This window comes from Leptonotus elevatus, chromosome 8 (assembly GCF_054856555.1).
Source record: "Leptonotus elevatus isolate MCC_2025b chromosome 8, RoL_Lele_1.0, whole genome shotgun sequence".
Classification (NCBI taxonomy): domain Eukaryota; kingdom Metazoa; phylum Chordata; class Actinopteri; order Syngnathiformes; family Syngnathidae; genus Leptonotus; species Leptonotus elevatus.
In genome coordinates this window covers 16,886,527-16,908,545 of record NC_141246.1, presented here as the reverse complement: position 1 = coordinate 16,908,545, position 22,019 = coordinate 16,886,527, and the positions used below count along the sequence as shown (strand labels likewise).

General features: G+C 38.0%; 2 protein-coding genes across 6 annotated transcripts; one reads left to right on the top strand and one right to left on the bottom strand.

Moving 5' to 3' along the window:
* Nucleotides 1–11: 11 nt before the first annotated feature.
* mycbpap (mycbp associated protein) lies at nt 12–14,610 on the bottom strand. Of its 5 annotated transcripts, none has more exons than XM_086083060.1 (14): nt 14,092–14,609; nt 12,486–12,620; nt 12,290–12,408; nt 11,963–12,146; nt 11,657–11,772; nt 11,377–11,527; nt 10,652–10,764; nt 7,520–7,641; nt 5,328–5,436; nt 5,046–5,238; nt 4,801–4,988; nt 3,401–3,511; nt 1,998–2,093; nt 12–1,178 (listed from the first exon to the last, which is right to left on the bottom strand). In XM_086083060.1, exons 1-14 carry the CDS (start codon nt 14,102–14,104, stop codon nt 1,047–1,049), a joined length of 1,782 nt encoding a protein of 593 aa, XP_085939186.1. In that variant the 5' UTR covers nt 14,105–14,609; the 3' UTR covers nt 12–1,046. The 5 variants fall into 5 exon arrangements, with proteins under 5 accessions (XP_085939186.1, XP_085939188.1, XP_085939183.1 ...); XM_086083062.1 differs by having other exon boundaries at nt 4,801–4,973; XM_086083057.1 differs by having other exon boundaries at nt 4,801–5,238; nt 14,092–14,610.
* A 489-nt stretch (nt 14,611–15,099) lies between these two features.
* rasd2b (RASD family member 2b) lies at nt 15,100–17,727 on the top strand. The gene is made up of 2 exons (XM_086083174.1): nt 15,100–15,768; nt 17,098–17,727. The coding sequence occupies exons 1-2, from the start codon at nt 15,144–15,146 to the stop codon at nt 17,625–17,627; spliced, it is 1,155 nt and encodes a 384-aa protein (XP_085939300.1). The 5' UTR covers nt 15,100–15,143; the 3' UTR covers nt 17,628–17,727.
* The last annotated feature ends 4,292 nt before the right edge of the window (nt 17,728–22,019 follow it).

Genomic DNA, 22,019 nt, shown 5'->3' with positions numbered 1-22,019 from the left:
AGTGGCTTAAAAATTGTGTTGATTAAATATACAGTTGATATAAAAAAAAGTCTACACACCCTTGTTCAAAATGGGAACAAATCGTTCTATAGCATTCTGACTTACAACACAATTGAAAAACATTTGAACAAGATGGTAACTAAAAATGTGGTTGCACAAGTGTGCACACCCAGAATATTAGTCACACTGAAACTCATGCTAGATGGGGGAGTCAATGTAATGGTGACCTTATTGCACTGTTCCAACCTACACCTCATCGGGCTACGACCTCGTGCTGTCACCTTGAACGCTTGGAAGTTGAGCTCTCTGACTACTAAGCTAAAAGCTTGGGCTGCTAACTCAGCTTCTTAAGTATCAGGGGAAGGTTACAAAAATATTTTCAAAGCATTAAATATAGGAAAAAAATAGTCAGGGAGACTTTAAAGAATATTGAAGGAGCGGCAGGAATTTCTGGCAAATATTAGCTGTTAATTAGGCCCGCATGTGACAACAATCTTCCATCTTCATACTGTATGGACTAAGGTGTATGAGGGGTAAGACGACACGGCAGAAGCCTCTATCATCTTAAAAAATATATACAAGTCTGGTTACAATTTGCAAAAACACTTGAAATCTCCCAAATCTCCAAAACATGTGTTATCGTCCAATGAAACCAACTTAAGTCACAGTTTAAAAAAAAAAAAGTTTGGCACGGAAATCTGGCAACAGGGATGTGCAGCATGTTTTGGGGCTGTTTTTCTTCAGCTCGAACATGGGGCCTTTGCCAAGGTGGAGGAAATATGCATAGTTTCAAACGGCAAACCTTCAAGCTTCTGCTAGAAAGATAAAAATGTCAGCAAAAACCTCCTGGAAGAACTTTATTTAGGGGTTAATCAGAGGCACTTTAAACGGTGGCAGGTATGTCCTGACTTCCATGTAATATTTTGAATGTGAATTCTGAACGCAGCCATATCGCCAGAGATGAGAGCACGCTCACAATTGGCAGCCATGTTTATTCTTACTGCTCTTCTCTGTACAGGTCACAATGGCGGCAATTTTTCATCCATTCACTCATTCATCTGTATTATTTTGTTTTCTGTATTGTTTTGCGTGTCATCACAGTTCGTGTCTTGCTCATCATCATTGAGCTTATCCATCGAAGCAAGCCGACTGTCCATTTCGTCATCCTGAGGATTATCCTGTCAAAAAAATTAATATTCATGAAGACTGACTGAATACAGAACCGTTTCAAACTGTAGAGCTCTTACGTGACTTAATATTGATTTTACATACATTTTGTCACACACAGGAATGCTTACTAAATTATCCACGCTGCATTTTTTCAAACTATAATCTAAAATAGCTGTCCAGCGTTGTGTGTTTATTCGTATTTCAAATACATTTTATCACAGCTGAGAACATTCATTAGATTACTTCCACATATATTATATCAATTTTATGTTGGTAATAGTGCTGTTTGAGGCAATGAAAGATGTGAATCACTATCTCCTCTGCTTCTGATCAATGCAGATGCACATTTCTAGTGTCCCGTTACCATGGTAACCAAAAGTAGTGGGATTCAGATGTTAGAAAGAGGAGAAATACACTAAGCATAAAATTGCTGACATTGGACCAAAACCTTCTATGCCAAAATTTGGTTAATCTAATATTTTATTTACAAGTCTTGTCTACATGTTTGTGTTCTTATTACAAATTAAAAGACCAACCTAAAGTGTTGAAAATGGCCTGGTTGAACATGCCTATTCGTTTGTGTCCTGACAAGTGATGGTTTTGGAGGCACAAGGATTTTACCTATGTTTCACACTCTAAACATTACACACATTTATATTCAAAGAGACCCATCATATCACACACCCAGATGCTCATTATGTCACCATGTAAACAAACCCCCACTATCTCATCTTCAATGCTTTCACATTCAAAGATACCACAGCAACCATAAAGAGGATGTGAAAATGTGTTACTGCAGCGCATTATCACATCATGTTTCTTTCTACCTGTTTGTTTGGGTCAGAGAGGTCCCAGATGTGTTCTGGATTCATTTCTTGTAAAAGCTTGTTTAGGTCCTCCTCTGACTGATCAAGGTACTGCAACTAAACACAAAGATGGGATAAAACGTTCACAACCTTTATTGAGGCAAGGCACTCATTTTACATAAGCAGGGTTCAACATTAACGGTGACCAGGTGGCCCGGAGACAATGTGCCGCTGTGTTGGGGCACTAACTACAGTGCCAGGCTGGTCCAAATGGGCCAGTAGAAATGTAACCAAAAGTCCCCAAACATTTTTGGACACAAAAAAAAAAGTGCACTTATGAATTTGGACCAAAAGTGTATAATATAATATAATATAATATAATATAATATAATATAATATAATATAATATAATATAATATAATATAATATAATTAGAGCCGTCAAACGATTACAATTTTTAACCAGATTAATCACATTTTAGAATTTTGATTAATCACTTAATTAAAAAGGGTTTTACCAACATTTTTTGCCCGCCAAATTTGAAGAGCACCTGTTATGTGTTAATTCTTTCTACATTTAATGTGATAACATTTTTTGATCCACTGCACACTCTCATTATTCTCTTTTTCTAATCAGTTGATTACTTGCATAATTTAAAATGAAAAAAAAAATGACCCCAATATTATGATATTATGATGAAATATTCTCAATGTCAGACGCAAAATGCTTTACTTTAATGCATGCAGTTATATTTATTGCTCAAACACAACCTGTGCTACCTTTAATGTAACCGTCCGCCGTCAGCTAAAGGATCATCTGCGGTCAAAATTAATAGTGTGATTAATCTGCGTTAATACATGATTAATGCGATAATTTGTTGTGATTACCGGTAATTAATTAGTTAACGCTTTAATTTTGACAGCACTAAATATAATATAATATAATATAATATAATATAATATAATATAATATAATATAATATAATATAATATAATATAACCCTCTTAAAATAATTGCCTAAATTATTTTTTTTGCAAAAATTCTTATTTTTCCCTAAATGTTCTCCTCATGATGCAAATGGTAAATTTTTTTGTGTTTCCTGAAAAATGACTTAGGGGATTATTTTAAGAAGGTGTCGATACAATACAATGTAATGTAATGTAATATAATATAATGGTAATCTCAATTTATGATGGATTTCCTTGTCTGTTAGTAATTAGGTCAACGGGGGTTTTAAGACTCTTGGCTATGTCCTATATTCCTTTGAACAATTTAATCAACCTCTCAATCGACCCAGTTAGGTAACATGTTAACATAACTCTTTTTATAGTGTAGAGGCAATAGTGAGTAGATCAAGATGATCAGATATGCACTAATAAATGGTGAAATATGGAATGACTATAGTGGAATGTCAGATTTCATACCGTGTATGGCTCTGCAGGAGAGTTGCATCTTTCTGGAGTCTGAATTCCTCGCAGTAACTCGTACACAATCATTCGGCAGGTTTCCAGTCTAGCTGTCTTTTCCAGCTTTGTCTGTAGACACACCAACCAAAAATAGTTAAGTTTTTTACATTCCGTTCCTTCTCAGACACCAGTGGTTGGACACAGCATAAAAAACAAAAACGGTTTCTTAGTCTCATTTAGAAATATTTTTCTCTACATTATTGTAACTGGAAAGTCTGTTCAGTGTAATGCAAACAAAATACGCAAAACTCACTCGTGAGTCAATAATTATCACCTCCGTTGCGGTAAATAAGATACACATCCGACAAGTTTTGTTCTCACAAAGTGATGGCGAGGAAAGAGGAAGAAACCATGCTAATTGCTAAGCTAACCTAAGACTGACAAAGCTAGTGCGTTTAACACCCAAAAACACGGATGGGTTGATTGAGTTCACTTTTTACAGATATCTGGATGGAGCAGGCGTTAAAGCAGAAAACATCCAACTTTGAACAACAAAATAGCAGGCAAATTCATTAATTAGGTGATTGGACTCCAGAAAGAAAGTCCACTTAACCGGAAACACACGTGAATTATGCTACACTACACCGTATGTCAGCCAGGAGGAGACTTATAAGTATAAAAATATAATAAGGCATGGTTTGGTAAATGAATGAATAATAAGTAGTACAAAATATTTATAATATTAGTAATATTTTTCTTTACAATAGAATTCTTTGTGTTTTGAATTTGACTTTTGAGGTATGCCCAACAAATGCTCTCAAATTACATTACAGTACTTTTTTTTTTTTTAATCAATTTAGCTTTGCTTCTAGACAAGAATATACAGTTTGCTGTTATACACAATGTGAATTTAAGAAATAAAAACTCTCGATTATATATAAACACTTGCTTTAGGTGCCTGGAAACGTGCGGGGAAAAAATGCTCCACAAAATTAGAAAGTTGTTCCTCAAATGAAGCCATTCATTTGTAAAACTACTCCATAATGAAAAAATATATATTTTAAGGCTTGCTCTGTAAAGAATGACAAAAAGTACTGCGACCATCCCCATGTACATAACCCATATGACTATTATACTGCCCCCGGGTGGTGGAGGTGTGCACACCAGAAGGCGCAACACGAAGTCCTTTGAAATGAAGCAGAAACTGTTTAATTCTTTACGTTTTATTTAATTAATTAGGTCACTACTGTATGTTTTTTTTTTCCTTGCAACAAATAACATTACCTTTGTGTTTTTGTTGTTGTTGCAAAGTTAGAACAGATTAATGGCATTTCCATTCATTTCAATGGAGTTACAAGTGCGGTCATGGAACAAATGAAACTATATGCCACAAGATACAATGCTGGAATGTATCGTACCTCTATGAATTGCCTCTGTCTTGCAGTTGTGTCCTGGAACTGGGAAACCCCCTTCAATGTGACCTGAATCGAGGCTCCCTGCTGCAGCAAAGGGTGCGTGTTGAGCTGCCATTGCTCAGTTAAAATGCCTGGCCTGGCTGATTTAAATATAAACTCCACTTGCTGGGTCTCGCCTGGATAGATGACACCTGAGGAGAATGATGACAAGTACGATTCGTTTGGTTTGTTTGTGTTGTCGTCTATACCTGAGGAGGTGTTGAAGTAGAAGTGCGGGCAGCTTGATTGTGACTGCAGGTTTGAGAAGTTCTGTGGCAGGGGAAGCTGCTGCCAGCTGAAGAGGAGGGTCGTGCTGCCCACATTGGATATCTCCAGGTGAGACGAGACTCGTTCTCCAACAAGAGTCTCAAGTAACACTGTAGTGCTGATTCCTATCGTTCCCTGGACAACACGCGAAGAAGTATTTGAAGAAAGGAGGAGACATTTGGCAGAAATGCCGATATATTCACCATACTTCAGCCATTCTGTACCTGCTGAGTAGGAGAGTTTCCAGTCCAGCTAGCAAGCTGGCCAGCGAACCTCATAGCAGGAATGAGGAGAGTATTCGAGTGACCATCATTATTTTGTGCCAGTGGTTCACTGTGGAAGAAAACAAAATGATGAATTTAGTTGTTTTTTTTGAAGATGGTGATCATTATTATATTATTTTTACCAAATTTTTGGTCTCACCCCGCAGTGTGAGAAGAGAGCTACAAATTACAGGACTATTTGCTTCTATTATTATTTGCTTGAAAATTTGCTTCTAAATAATTAGAAGTTATATACTGTAATAAGGGAAAACACATCTCTGTCACGACATAGCCTGCTTTAGTGATCTATATTGTAGATGCTGATATAGATTTTATAATCAGCACCAGTGCTGTCACTGTTGAATATTTTTTAGAATCAATTAATCAATCGTTTATTCAATCGATTAATCAACTAATTGGATTCATTTTAATTTTTGCATTATTGTGTATTACAAAAGCATTGTTTCCTTGATTACTTAGTATTCATATAGTGATTTAAAAAAAGGGTGGGATTGATGTTGTACTATGTTACCTGACTACAGAAATCAGTGAACAATTGCTGAAAATAGGTTGAAATCAGAGGTTTTGGACCATTTTCAATTAAAATATAGCTCCAAACAATTACTCTATTATTAAAATAGTTGTTGATTAATTTGATAATCCATTACTTGTCAGTTAAATGATTAATTTTGACACTGAAAAACGTGTTTGGTTGGACTAAACAAAAAAAAATGCTGTCATTTGCTATTTTTGTTTTGTTTTTCTTGTTATGTTCATGATTTGGTTGAAAGCATCATTTTCAATTTAATATAAATAAATACATTTACCTTTCCCAAACCAACAAAGCAACTTTTTACTTTGGATTAAACTAGTTAAAGTCAATTTTATTACTTTACCCCAAATCCAATTTCTGATTCAGTATGAAATTTGCGGGGTACAACCTGAGCTGGTTGCAATTGTAGGCCACACAAATGAACAAAACATACACAACCACATCAAGGGACAGTTTAGTGTTCAATTAGCGTACAGGGCACAGGGAGAACATGGAAGCTCTACACATGAAGGCTGGAGGTTGTATTTGAACCCTGGACTGCTGAACTGTGAGGCAGATGTGCTTAGCAGTGGGCCACCAAGCCTGCTAACTTCAAGCTAATTGAAATTTGCAGTCAAATAACCCATTAAAAACAGAAAACTGTCCCTATAAAAAGTTGTTTTTAATTAAAAAAATTAACGTTTTTTTTTATTGGAGAAAAAAAAGCTAAAGCTGTACAAATTACGTTTTTCTTGTCTGTCTTGAATTCTCATATGTATTAGTTAAAAATGTTACACACATAGGGGAGCTAAATGAAAAACTTTTTTTTTAACCTGCAAAAAATGTGTTGTATGTACTAGTTAGCCCAAAAAAACAAAACAAGGATTATAAGTTAAAACTCATGTAATTCTACAAAAGACTGCACAAGATTGAAAATACTCACGATAAACAAGATCTTTTAGGAACAGTTTTCCTGTTTTTACTGGCATTTTGTTATTTGATTGCAAATATGTCTTTGCTTTAAACACAAACTCAGCCAGCTAGGCGGCCCACTGGTAAGCATGCCCGCCTCACAATTCAGCAGTCCAGGGTTCAAATCTAGCCTCCAGCCTTCCCACGTGGTGCTTCCATGTTCTGCAGGTTCCTGCGTGGGCATTCCCCAGGCACTTCAGTTTACTCCCACATCTCAAAAACATGCATGGTTGGTTAGTTGAACACTAAATTGTGTGTGCCCTACAATTGTCTGGCAACCACCTCAGGTTGAACCCCACAGACTTTGTTCATACTGAATCAGAAATTTGAGGTAAAGTAATAAAATTGGCTTGAATTAGTTTATTCCAAAATAAAAAGTTACTTGGATGTAACTTTTTTTTATTTGGCTTGGGAAAAATAAATGTATTTGATTTATATTAATTGAAAAGGATGCTTTCAACCAAATCGTGAATATAACGAGAAAAAAAAAAATTGGCTGCAACAAATTACTTTTTTAAATGTATTTTTTAGTTTAGTCAAATTTTCAGTGTTTGTGCACTGGCTTATTTAGCTTAACATTTCAACCTATTCTGTTCAATTGTTATATGTACATTGGGATTGTCCCACAGTTCCACTTCACGCGACTCACACATTCTCATTATCTATCTCCAAACGGTGCTTGTTCATACACTCTTCCTCTTCCAAGAAAACATCGTGGCACTCTTTAAAAGCAGGTTTGCTCGAGCCAATCACCTCCAGTTTGTTGAGATCCTAAAATCCAAGTAGCACATTGTGGTCATTGGAAGTTAGCACACCTTGTTTTTTTTTTTTTAAGTCACATTATGTTGTCTTTGTATAAAGGATGTGCATCCTATTAATTTTCCTCCAGACGGGCACAGAAAACACTCAGCTTTCTGAAACCCTTTCAACTGCACAGTATTGTTTGAACAATAGTTTCTGAAGGGATTTTATTGCGGGGGGGGCGGGGGGGGCACAATGTTAAATCCAAGTACAATCTTGTTTTCACCTCATGCAGTTCTCCTCTATTTTAAGCCTCGGGTCACATTAGAGGTTCAATAAATTTTGATGGTGTGGTCTTTTCATGTTCCGATAATTTTTCAGGTTCTCCACAATTATATGGATGGCACATCTTGCTATCATTTTCTGCTTATTTTAACAACAACACAAATAATTGAAAATGGTGGAATATGAATAAATGAGTCCATAATAAGCATCTGGCGCTTTTGAGTAATTGGGAACTGATTGCCCGTGCTGATATAGTAATTATAATGCAGAACATTAATGTTCTGATACTTCATGAATCTCAGCTGTGACCTAAACTGCATAATATGGCCAATCAACATATAACCTATTTCCCATTTTGGACATTCCCTTCTGTCTCATCCAAATTAATTCAGCTACACTATGAGGACAAAAGTACAGGGACACCTGCACAGAACATAAACAGAAAGTAAAAAAAAAAATATATATATATATATATATATATATTTTTTTTTTTAAATATCTGCAGTATTGCTGGTTCCCCATTTATAGCTACAATAGCATCCAGTCTCCTGTAAAGACCTTCTAGAAGATGCGGCTGGGAATTTTTTGTCCATTCACTTAGAACGACATGAGGTGAAAATCCTGCTTTTGGGCCGGAGCCTAATTACTCACAATCTCTGCTCTAGTTGATTCAAATGTTTATTTACAGGTCTTTTATTTTTCCAACATGAAACCTACAGTTTTTAGTTTTGGTAGCTAGGACGGACGGACGGACGGACGGGTACTGCATTGATATTTCAAAAGACTGGACATTTTTTGAAACACCCTGTACATTAAAAAACTACTCTGTGTAATGCAAGGACATGCATTTTGCCAGACACATTCTTTACACCCAGAATAAAAATAATAAAAAACGACTAAATAGTCAAACAAAAACAAAACAAATTTCCTAGTATTAAAGCCACAACCTCGAGGTGCTACTGTTTAGTCTACTAGTCCAGGGATAAAAAATGTCCTTGAGGTGATTGTTGCTTGCCTTGATGCAAAAAAAATATTTTCCTTAAAATAAAATAAAACTGTGACAAGGTTGAGGACAGGGTTCTTACATTCATCCACATCAGTGTTAGTATAGTTTTGGAATTTTCATTTTAGTTAGTTTTATTTCGTTTTGAGTTTAAACATTTTTTTAAATTTTTCTTTAGTTAGTATTAATTAGTTTTCAGGGTCGTTCTGTGAGTTTTTTTTATTACTTTTAGTTATTTAAAAACTGCTTGGTTTTAGTTAGTTTCAGTATTTTTTTCTTTTTTTTAATGCTTATTACTTGTGCGCAATATTTAATGAACACCATGGTAAAATGGAAAAAGTAACTCATTTCTAACCTACTGTTCTTTTGGCTGAGTTAAATGAAAAGCAGGCGAGGCGAGCCATTGGAGCCGAAGGTCAAGCATAAAAAATTGTCACCTAAGAGCAACGTCATCTGAAAGTGCTTTTCTATTGGTTGCTGCTAGATGACGTCCTTATTCCGGTTAATATCATCCCCAAAGACTCGTGCATTAAATTAATTACCAAAGACTAAGACAAAGGACATTTTCCCTATAATTATAGTTAGTTTTAGTTAGCTTTGTAAACATAAAATGTAGTTTCAGTTAGTTTTTGTTTTTTTAAAAGCATTTTCTTTTAAATTTTATTTCATTGACGAAATTGTTTTTTGAATTTGAATTTTAGTTTTTTGGTCCACACAAAACTAATGCAAGCCTTTATAGATGTTGCACTGGGACACAGACATGCCGGAACAGAAAGTGGTTCCTCAAACTGCTTGCACAATGTTGGAAGCGTCCAACAATTTTTGTTATGCCAATTAAGATTCAGTGTGGCTTCTCACTGCTTACAATCACAAATTCGGATTAAATGATACATTGATTGGAGGTGCGGCCCAATACTTTTAATAATACACATTTTGTGGGATTGAGTACGTACATGCACGTGTGTTACTTAATCAGAAAATAAAACAGGACAGTGTGATCCAAAGATCAAGTTTGAAAAGCAAACGGGGACAGAGTGTACATAGCGCGTGGGCAGTCTTGTATGAGTAGTAGTACAATGTTTGTGCTGAAATACAGGACGCACAAACAAAATGTTTGGTCGTATCTGATTCATGTGCACTGTTAGAGAACAGAAAGACTGTTGTAAATATGTGATGACAAAAATCATACAGTACAATTAGAATGGACATTATGGCCCCATCAATAAAAGAAAGCTAATTCGGGTTACAAAAATAAAATCAAATAAACGTATTTAGGCTGATCTAGACTCGTTGTGCAGAGAAGACCCAAATTTATCAAAAATATTACATCTCTGTTGCGACTGAAATTGTCAGCGTGGTACCGACTTCACAAAATGTTTATTATAGGATTGTAGTTTCACTAATGAAGTGTGATTTTATTGCCACTTTGATTAAGTAGATCCAATTAATCTCTTGTGGTGTACCTGATGAACTATTACATGTATTGAAAATAATCTCTGGATCGGATTTGAATGCAAATGTATTCGGTGAACTTAAACATTTTATGTCAGTTCTTTGCTTAAGTTTCACTGAAATGTCTTGGTGATTTTAGTAGCATCACTTTAAATCACAAACATTACAAGTTGCAGTTAAGTATAAACGAAAACATCATATCACAGGAGCAAATTGCATCGGTACTGTATATTATGATGAACCAGACAGACATGAATTAAACACATTCAGGGATAAATTGCATCAATTAATTTGCATTACCTTCTTGTTGATTTCCAAGCCTTGCAGGACCTCTTGAAGCGCACGTAACTGCATGTCTTTATTTGGATCCAAAATCTGAGAAGCTGGACGCAGCCTCTCAGCACAAGAGATTCCTAAGCATCACCCAGAAGGATTAAGAATAAGAATAATAATTAAAAAAAAAACTTTTGGCCAGGTGTATTAATGCTCAGCATCTACTATGTGTATAGAATTTGGAAAGGAAGGTAGCAGGTCCTTGGATTTCTACACACAGCTTAACAAATGTATAACTGCATCTTCAAATGTAGGTTTATGCCACAGTAGCCCCAAAATTAACAGCAACTACCTGAATCATTATTATATTTCTGTAATGGTTAATCCACTAATATGTAGAAGATCTTTAACTGAGAAGTTATTTTTTAATATTGCAATGTTCAGCTTGCCCCATTAGGGGTCGCCAGACTCACTGCAGCAGGTCACTAGCATTATTCGTTTGTATCTGTTTTTACACAATATCCAGACTTGATATTTTTTGTGTGTGTTTTTTTGTCGTAATCAGTCTTAGGACTGGCTTTGACTGTATTGGAGTATTGATGCGCTGGCTGGGAATCGAACCCACGACTTCTCCATGAAAAGGAGCAGCATGTAGTTGTAATACTACAATACAGCAGGGTTATTATTGTTATCAATTTTAATTTTTCAAAATTCTAAAATGTTTCTATGTATGTGTGTGCGAGAGAGTCTACCAGCTTCTTGAAGTATGCTGTGTGGTTGTCCGACGATCGTGACAGTTTTCCGTATGCCTTGTTCCGTCTGCGTCAGAGTGGCTCTGATGCCACTTAATTCATTTCCATACCGTTGGGGTTGACTCCAAAATTCACTTCCCACACGGTTCCCCTATATGGCATTGAAGCAAAAACACGAGTTTGAAGATCTTATCTAGACAGTGAAAATAAATCTTGAGACGATAATAATAGTGACATGATGCAACATATGCATATGACAAAAGCTGAAACAGGATCATACATATCCGGACTGGATGAGCGGCAAGGTTCGACGTAGAAGTTCTCTCTGCTCCTGCAGGTCTTTGAAAGCGTAATCTTGATTCATCAGTAAGTTTTCGACTGGCCTGTGGAGGAGCCCTGGACACAGGTGGAATCAACATTTTGTTTTGAGGCGTTCATTTGAGTGCTCTTGAAAAACAAGTTGTTGATTTACATATATGCTTAATATTTATCAAATGAGCTAGCTGATTAACTTTTCTCTAGCTGGATATTATTATACTTTTAAAATACAATTTCACAATAGACTGCGTCTGGGTAATCAGCTCACCAGATAAGTTTTTCTGTTGTCGTTTGCGCTGCCTTATGTATTCATCCCAATGCTGTAGGGCATTTGCTTGAAAGTTTCTTTGGCCTAAAGGAACATCTCGCTGGTTCTGTACATCCTCATGAGGATGGATCCCGACGACCTGGGATGGAGGGTCTCTTCTGGAACTAGGTATTTGTCTAACCAACTGGAAGAAGTTGAAGATGAATACAAAGATTTTTTTTAAAACAAAGAATTGATTGATAATTTTAGAACAGTTAATGTGAAAAAGCGCAGTTGTATTTACACATTTACAAATTCCAAGTTTGTAAAACATTTTAAACAATTCACCTCTGTCTCCCCTCTCATCTCCAGGTACTTTCTAAAGCCTTCCAAGCTACCCAGGATGCTGTGTGGAAGAAGCATCCCTCGGTCATCAAACTGAAACCGTTCAGATCCTAAAGACGTGCCTTTGGCAGAATGGACACAATTTCTCCATAAATACAAAACCCACACTGAGAATTGTGACATTGTGAACAGAACACACCCAAATGAGCCACAGATTGAGAGCCAAGGCGTCGAATCGCTGGATGAGAATTTTTGTTCACATCCGCTGACTGAGTTTTGGGCGCATGAGCCATGAGCCCGTTGTCAGCTGCTTTTAACTGGCTGTTGTATGAATCTGCAATAGAAATCATAAATAGCAGTAAGCTAGATAAATGCCATTGGTTAGTGGAACCTCGCACACGCTTTCCCGTTCAGCATGAGTGAGACGATCAACAAGCACATCTACATCTATTGTTGTATTTCAATTTTTTGAATGACGGCTGCACAGCTTTTAAGTTTTCGCTTCGAAAATAAAATCAATGATTTAGTCAAAAGTGAGTGACAATCTGTCAGATACTTGGAAGAGATGTTTGTTTATGTACTAAAGTACCTGTATGGAAACTTTAACCTAAATTGCCCTTCTTTTATAAAATTCTATAATAATGGTGTCAGTATTAAATTAATGTTAATCATTGTAAAGCTTATTTCATGTTTTTTCAGGCTAAATAATCCATTTTAGCATTTCGAAAATTCGGCCTACGTGACTTTTTTAGTTTAGTAGAAAGGTGCTTTATAAAGTTCAAGCACATAACATTGGGTTGAGGTACAGAAGCTCTCTGACACATCCAATATGGTGGATATGCTGACGTAAAGCTGCAACGGTCCAACGTGCTCAATCACACGTTCACAAAAACACAGTTAAGCAGTACAATATTCTCATTACGTCATTATTCTTTACTGCCACGCTGTTCGTTTCAATGGCGTCTTTGAGTATTGAAACCAAATTTCCACCACATGAAGCAGATGTTTTAAGATTATTATGATTATTTTTACTAGATTAACCCACACGATCACCTCAAATCTCCTATATGCTCTGAGACAAGACAGCATTTCGCCGAAAAGGAAAGTTGAAAAAAAAAAGTTAACAAACCAATGTGCCGTCAATTACAATGGCATTCGCTACACAAACACAATTCACAGTTACATGCCTCTTTGCTCTTGAGCTTTTATCCCAAACAAACCTGGCCGTCGTCAGGCAGTGAGCTACAAACCTCCCGGTGTCATCAAATACACTTGGCAACTGCGCACACGTGGTTACCGTAATACTTAGTGCTGCAGCACAGCTACATTTGGCCACGTCATTAGGAATAAGAGCGAGTGTGATGACAGAAGAGAACCCATACAGTGCTAACGCAGACAATAGGCGGCCATGCATTTGGTAATGGTCCATGGGCCATCTCTTATGGAAAAGTCATCAATACTTTGCAATACTTTACTAATAGTTTAAATTACATTGGCCATCACTATTGACCCCTGTCGACTTGAAGGACCTGGGCAGATTAGACTGGCATGACAGTACATAGAGCTGCTTCTTATTAGACAAAAAAGTATACATGTGTGTAGGATTTAGTGCCATCTAGTGGTGAACTAATAATTCATTCATTTTCATTTCTTTTTCAAGCCCAATGTTTATTTCAATAACATTTAAAAATATATGTTCTATCACATCAATGTCATTAAAATATATATATATAATCGTAGGTTTAGCATTCCCTTATACTATAAGAGGCTGACATGTTTTGCGACTATCATTCTGCTACAGATACCTGATGGAGTCATGCCATGGAGAAGAACTTTGCAAACGTAGCTAGCATCTGATGGTGCTTGCAGCTAGTGTCGGACCCAATGATTCGACCACCACATACTTCACAGCTGGATCCTGCAGGTGGTCTTCGCTGAGTCCCGTGATTTGGGCGCCCACCACTTGTCTCCCGCTGCTTTGCTCTCGCTACCTGTTGTTAGCTTCTCCCACTAGCCGCTCTTTTTTTCTTCCTTTTCTTTTTTGAGAGCTGAGTGTTATTAATTTGGCCGCCTTTCCGAGCTAACATCCCATCATCATCGCTCTCCTTTTTTTTGTGCTCTTTTATTCACATCTTTGAAACCAGTTAAAAATCCAAGACCCTTCACCATCACCGGTTACATCAGAATCCCATCAGAATCGTGAAGTTGCCAGGAGACCAGAGGAAGGATAGTCGCTCCTGCTAGTCTCTCCAGCTCGTTTTAACTAGCCTCGAGCTCCTGCTCGCTGGACTGACTACCCATTCACTCCAAATAATAATTGGTAGTAGGCTTGGGAAGTGTGATCCCTCTTAGGCGCCGTAGTATGCGCGTGCTTCTGTCGTTGCATTCTATTAGCTCACCACTAAATCGTTTATACTCTCCCTTTAAGCTGGAAGTGGGAATTCAAAAAAATAAGGCATGCACATAAACTGATATATAAAATGTATCCTGCACGTTAGTAGTGAATGCTGTGTTCTCTTTACACTGATGGAGCAAAGAGTGCTGTTGATTATTCATTTATTGAGAATGAAAATAAGTTACCAATATTTTTGCAAATAACAATAACAAGTGAATACAGTGCTGATGACCAAAACTCATGAGTCACTTTACTGATTTCAATCAGGTTTTCTAGCTTCAGACCATCAATCAAAAGGTCTTGCTGTATGATACCCTGATGAACAACACACTCCCATGACGCAAAATGATCACGTGGTTGAGGCTCGAGGTCTATATATGCCCAGAACAGAGGAGTCACGGCGCCAAACACTCATCACTCTCTCTCACACACACACACCACGGATAGAAAATTGTATCAAACATGGAAGTTGGGAGCATATCCGCGGGTGCAAAGACGTCCTCCACCTCACACCAATTTAGCTGTCGCGTCTCCTCGGATGATTGCCAGCTCCTTGGCAGCAGAGACGCGCAAATTAGCCCTGGGTCCTCCAAAGTCCTACTGGCGTACAAAAACGCATCGCAAAACCTCAACTTGTCGGGGATCAAAGTAGGTTTGGGGATACTTAAAGTGGCCACGTCTCAACCGAGGCATGACAAGAAGACGCACACAGGCGCAGCAGCCGCGACGCAGCAGACCAACTGTGACAACACGTGCAAGAGTTCTCCACTGGACCAGCTGGCAGCCTTGCTTCTCCGTTGCCATACGCGGCGACGGCAAATAGTCCACCAACCCCGAGAAGAGCACTCATTCTCCACCAAGCCTCAGAACTGTAAGCGCATAGTTGTCCTTGGCGCGCCACGGGTCGGCAAGACCTCCATCCTGCGACGGTACCTGCGAGACGGATTCGTGGAGGCGTATCAGCCCACGTCCGAGGATTTTCTCCGAAAACTGTTCCGCATACGCGGGGAAACTTACCAAATTGACATATTAGATGCATCCGGCGAGAGGGACTTTCCAGCCAAGCGGCGACTATCGATCCTTACTGGTGCGTATTATTTATTATATTGCTGTCGTGCGTGGTAGTGTTTCACCAACAAGCCAATTAGGCGCTACTGTAATCACATTCGAACCATCCCAGGCACAAAATGGCACCAAAAGCGAATAGTGAAATAACAGGAAACTATTCTGTTGCATGAATGGTAACAGGTGCATTGCCACGTTAAGAACATTTCAATGTTTTGCCAGCTGTACGTTGCTAGCATTGATATTTAAGCACAAATATATGTCTCCTGAATAAATAATGATTTTCAGGCAAATTAATTGCTAATTTCCGCAGCACCCATGATAACCTCTCAATGCATCCTGGTTTGGCGTCGCTCGTCACTATTAAAAAAAAGAGACAGAAAAGAGTAATACAGTATTTACTTGAAAAAATAAATCAATAGTAAAGTGTTTTTTTCACTCAGAAATCCATGAGTAAATTTTGCAAGGAACGTTTTGAGTACATTTTACAAGTTTATAAAAATAAAAAAAAATTCAAGGGGTGACTAACAAACCCACAACCTTCAGGTTGGGAGACAACCACTTTATCACCTGAGCCATGCCACTCTTACTCTTTGCCACTGGTGTGTCCACAATGAGACCAAAAACTGGTCTTGTGGGTACAAGGATTCCACCTCAACCATTAATATACTAACACACAGCAGGCGCAGCATGGCTCAGGTGGTAGAGTGGCTGTCTCCCAATCTGAAGGTCGTGAGTTTGTTCCTCAACCTTTGAATATATATTTTTTTATAAACTGGAAAAACGTACTCAAAACTCCCCTTGTAAAATGTACTTAGAGAGTTTCTGAGTGAAAAAAATCTTTTTCTAGTCTGCCCCAAATATTACTCTTGAAAGAAACGTAAAACGTATTGCTTGGCATTTGTGTAAACATATATAAAAAATAATGGCATTTCAAATGAAACATCAACAGCTTAAATGTCAACCAATGTGATTTATTCACTTTTACATATTGTAGTGGATGTGCATTTGACTTTTTATGTAAAAACAAACAAATCTGAGGTCACACGCCCTGGTATCACACCTTGCGACCCCACAGAGTGGCCCGCCCTCCTTGTTTGAGAAAGACTGAGCTAGTGGCTTGTGGGTGAGCGCAATTACACTTCTTGTCCCTTACCTTAGGTGGGAACCGTATGCCCTTGCATAATATCACATTTATAATGACTAACTAGTTTTAAACAAAAATTGAGGAAATATCGTAGCAAGCTTTGGCAGGCCACATAAAATGACTTGTGGGGTTTTGAATTTGTTACCTGTGACGCAAAGTGTAAATTAGCCTATCATTGAAAGTGATATATTGTTTCTTTTGCAGGCGACATTTTCTTGCTTGTCTTCAGTGTGGATGACAGGAGCTCTTTTGAAGAGGTGTGCGCTCTCAGACGGGAGATCCTGGCAGCCAAATCCAAACTGACTAAATTGTCACACCATTTGACAAAGCAGAAGCTCGCTTTGGTGGTCTGCGCTAATAAAGTCGATCTCCAGGAATGTGAGTGGGGAGTCTCCCAAGCGGAGGTCCTGCACGCTCTCGGTGATAACTGCGTCTACTTTGAAACCTCAGCAAAGGACAGCACCAACCTGGAGAAAGTATTTGAGGCTTTGGCGAAGCGCGGCGGGCTGCCGGCTGAAACTGGACCCTCACAACACCGCAAAGTGTCGCTCCATTCATACCAGGCCATGCGCACTGGTCACACTTCAGTCCAAGTGATGGGACATGATGACGCCTGCGGGCTGCTGTACCCGCTGGCCCGTAGGCCGAGCTTCAGCGCTGAGCTACGGCAAGTCACTGGACCACAAAGTGCATGCAAGGACGTCAAAACAAAAGAAAGATGTCAGATACAGTGAGAGATCAAACAACAGAAAAGACACGACATCATTGTCTGAATGTTCCTGAATAGACAGGTGGGACAAATAAGATGACAATGGAGACAACATTCAGCAGAAAGTGCGCGTATTCTCTGTTGCATTTTATTTGTAATCAGAATAAAAGTTGTGTTTTCCCCAGTTTTGAAGTTTATTATTGACTTTCAACTTGAGTCGTGTGTGTGTGGTCTTGTTTTTGTTTGATATTGGGACCAAAATATAGGGATTTCACAGAGTTGTGGGGCCCACCCGTCCATGTGGGGCCCAGCAAAATGGTTTAGACCTCTTTTTGAAGGTCAAGACTTGGTTTTAGAGTTTAGGTTTGAATTGGGTTATGGGTAAGGTTAGGGTAAGGAATAGGGGTAGGCAATCATTTTTGATGGTTGGGGTTAGGGGAAGGGGCAAGGAAATGCGTTATGTCAATGAGATGGCCCCACAAAGATAGTAAAACACAAGAGCCACTTTTGGCTAGTATGCAAATAGACCTTAGTCAACTTGACTACTCCACAATGAAGTTTAGGGCATGATAAAAACTAGTATTGTTCCGATACCGGTATCGGCAGAGGCCCTGATACTGCATAAAAACAGTGGTATCGGCATCGGCAAGTTCTAACAAGTAACATGCCGATACCATTATTTCCGACATCAATATAGGACTTTTGATGCAGCATCTTGTGTTTTACTTGTGCACAACATTCACTGATGCCAAGCTAGGATATCCTATTGGCCCTTGAATGCTCTGAACCAATGGCAGGGCACCTTTTTCATGTTGAAAAAACAACAACAACCAAGGCCGATACTGCAAAACTGATTATCAGAATTGGTATCGGGGGCCAAAAAACGGTATCGGAACAACACTAATAAAAATAAATTAATGTGTTCGCTATTTGGTTTCAAAAGTAATTCATTTAAGTGGTAGGCGACAAGTTACAAAAGCGGCACAACTTTTTTTCGTGGAGCGGACCGTTTTTTGTCAATTAATGTGTACACAGAGTCTCGCACCCAGAAACATACACATTTGAACAGGTGATCAGTCATCTGTAAACAGCGAGGAGTCACACTGTGTGCTTTATTGCGGTGTCTGAAATGCACACACAGTTTGCGATATGCAGCATCAACCACTGAAATTTGATGCTGCAGCTACTCAGAGCAATTCACACCCAGTTCAGCCTTGTACAGTATTTCATTGTTGGAAAAGGGAAATGGTATAGTATTGTTTAGACTATGCCAACATATCATAGAAGACCGGCCTAGCTTTTGAGTTTTTAACTCTTTAAGATGGTCAGCTGATTTCTCTCCCCCCCATTTATCCGTCCATCCATCATGCCATTCAATTAAGATGCAGGATGGGGTGCAAAAGTAGGTATACAGTTTTTATAATGAAAGAAAAATCATCACTTTATTATAAGTCACCCATACATATCTGTGCACTGTCACTTGGGTCATGAGGAGCTGGAGCCTATAATATCAAGGACTGAGATCAATTTCTACATTTAATTTGAGCTAATGATCTTCTTTTCTTCCTATGTAATAAATGAGTGTGAATGATTGCCCGTATAGGACAGGCCAAAAGTTTGGACACACCTTCTCATTCAATACTATGCTTTATTTTCATGACTATGTACATTGTAGATTCTCACTGAAGGCATTAAAACTATAACGACAACTATGACAATTATCGAACACATTTGGAGCTATGTACTTAACACAAAAAAAAGGTGAAAATAATCAAATAAATACATCAATAAATTGCCACCGTTTTCGCTGATTACTTTTTTGCACATTCTTGGCATTCTCTCGATGAGCTTCAAAAGGTAGTCACCTGAAAGGGATTTCTAACCGTTTTTAAAGAGTTCCCAGAGGTCAGAATGTCAAAAGTATGCAACAAAAGTAACCAGAGCAAAGGATGGCTCTTTTGAAGACTCTATCATATAAAACGTGTTTTCAGTTATTTCACCTTTTTTTGTTGTTAAACACACAACTCAACCTCAGTTCATATATAGTTTTGATGCCTTCAGTGAGAAAGTACAAAGCAACCAGCCATGAGAATAAAGTAAATGCATTGAATAAGAAAGTGTGTCCAAACCTTTGGCCTGTACTGTATGTGTGATTGTCCAGAACCAGTGCACCTTGTCTCATGCGCAGAGCCAGCTGTGATAGGCTCCAGTTAATGGCTGCAACCCTAATGAGTACTAGCGCAATGGAAAATGGACGGCTACTAATCAAGAACTCATTTAATGATTGTTGAGATCAAATAAAGAAATAGAAATAGAATTAAAATTACTCCTTTTGCTTTTGGGTTAGGTACAAGATAGACTGAAATGTTAGTTTTTTTCAGGGCAGACACAGATAACCCCTTTTTAGTGATGCCAATAACCAATATTTGGAGCCGATATTCATGTATTTGCCAATAATGACATCAAAAAAATTATAAACTCCAATTCTTAAATTTGTTGATTTGTTGTTGTTTTTTTAAAATAATGTTTATTGAAGAACTTTTAAGATTTGCAAAATTTCAGAGATTGTATTTATTTATAAATTTTTAAATCTTCAGTCTTCATCTTTTTATTTTTATTTTTTTAAATTTCTGGAGCAGTTTAAGTATTTAGGGTCAAGAGCAATGGAGAGCGTGGAAAAGAAGTAAAGAAGCATGTGCAGGCAGGCTGGAACGAGTGGAGAAAAGTGTCAGGTGTGACGTGTGATAGAAGAGTTTCAGCTAAAATAAAATGAAAGATTTATAAAACTGTGGTGAGACCAGCACTGTTGTTTGGTCTGGAGACAGTCCCACTGAGGAAAAGACAGGAGGCAGAGCTGAAGATGGCAGAGATGAAGATGCTCTCTTTGGGAGTGACCAGGATGGATAGGATCAGGAATGAGTACATCAGAGGGACAGCACATGTTAAACATGTGTGCAATTGGCTGGCGACCAGTCCAGGGTAACCCTGCCTCTCGCCGAGTCAGCTGGGTTAAGTTCCGCTTCACCTGTGACCCTAATGAGAGCAGAAAGTATATTTATATACATTTCAAAATTAATTGACTGTGTATGTCAGCTGTCAGATCATCAAACAATGCTGATCTATTCCCTTAGCAGCCATAGAGCCTATGCCATAAAATGTCCTCCACCATGTATGCTTTGGGTCACAAACTGTTCCTTTTCTTCACTATGGATTCTTCACTCATTCACTTAATTTGTCCTTTCTGGTCTTTTAGGCATTACGATGTTGTTGAGCTGTCATTTTGATAACATATTAAGCAATGTTATTACATTACATTAGTACATAATGTACATTAACTGCTCTTTAGTCATCATCAGTTTGGGTCTTTGTATGACATCCGACATCTGGTGGAAATGTTAGCATGTCAGATCATTGTGAGGGTGGTTGTGTTTGTCAACAGTCCATTTAGCTAGTTCACAGCAGCTGGGAGATATCATTCAACATAGATATGTAGACAGCCAGTCACGCAAGTATATGAAAGGGCGGCTAAATCAGAAGCAGTGAACAAGCACATATGTAAACAAACAAGCCTGCCATCTGCCAGTGTTCAACCCAGCCATCTTATTTAATTAATTAGTGCTTTTATTGTGTGTTTGCAATACTGTACGGCAGGACTAGAAATATTATTACTGATTTTGTTTATGGTACTATTATGTGTGATTTTTTTTTAAAAAAACCCATCATCTTGTCAAAATAAAGGTGATGATGCTGTAGACTAGAGTACATAGGGGTACTGAGCAAAAGTGTTGACCTTTATATGATGTTTGTTGCAGAATTAGCTATAATTGGATTTTGCAACTAAATTGTATAGTTTTAGTAAAAACAGACCAACCTTTGCAGTCATCTAGGTTAAAGTAAAGGTGCTGCAGAGTACAGAGCAACACTGCTGTCCTTTACACGATGCTTATAAAACGCGGGTTTTCCCAGTCTTGGGCGCCCTCTAGTGTTGAAAGCATAATTTGATTGAAATACAGGACACTGCTTAATCTAAACCAAAAGCAGCTAACTCATGTTTTGGTTATTGGAGAGACGGTCACTAAAGCAAGAAAAAAAAAAGTGTGTTGGTGTGATGTACTGTATATATGTTGCTATTGTCCTACAAACCAGTGTACCATCAAAAGTACCGTAATGTTTTCAAAGTAAGGTGTTTGCATGGTGGAGTTATGAGTGAAAACAAGGCACAGGTGCTCTAAAAAAAAAAGGGGGAAAAGTGTTTAGAAGATAAAAGAAAAAAGAGGACATTTGGAATTTTAAATAAAATAAAATAATAATAATAACAACAATAATAATAATATTCAAAGTAAAAAAGGAACTACGATAAATCTGAACATGACATGACGATGCAGCAAACGCAATGAACTGACAAGAACTGGACTCG

Bases quoted from the DNA above. Each gene is read 5' to 3' on its own strand.
- mycbpap (XM_086083057.1), bottom strand. The intron at 12,147-12,289 runs GTGAATTGTTTA...AACTTCTTCCAG, and splicing joins AGATGAGAGGGGAGACAGAG to TTGGTTAGACAAATACCTAG. The intron at 7,642-10,651 runs GTAATGCAAATT...CTTGGATTTTAG, and splicing joins GCTTGGAAATCAACAAGAAG to GATCTCAACAAACTGGAGGT.
- rasd2b (XM_086083174.1), top strand. From the start codon at position 15,144: ATGGAAGTTGGGAGCATATCCGCGGGTGCAAAGACGTCCTCCACCTCA. The intron at 15,769-17,097 runs GTGCGTATTATT...TTTCTTTTGCAG, and splicing joins GCGACTATCGATCCTTACTG to GCGACATTTTCTTGCTTGTC.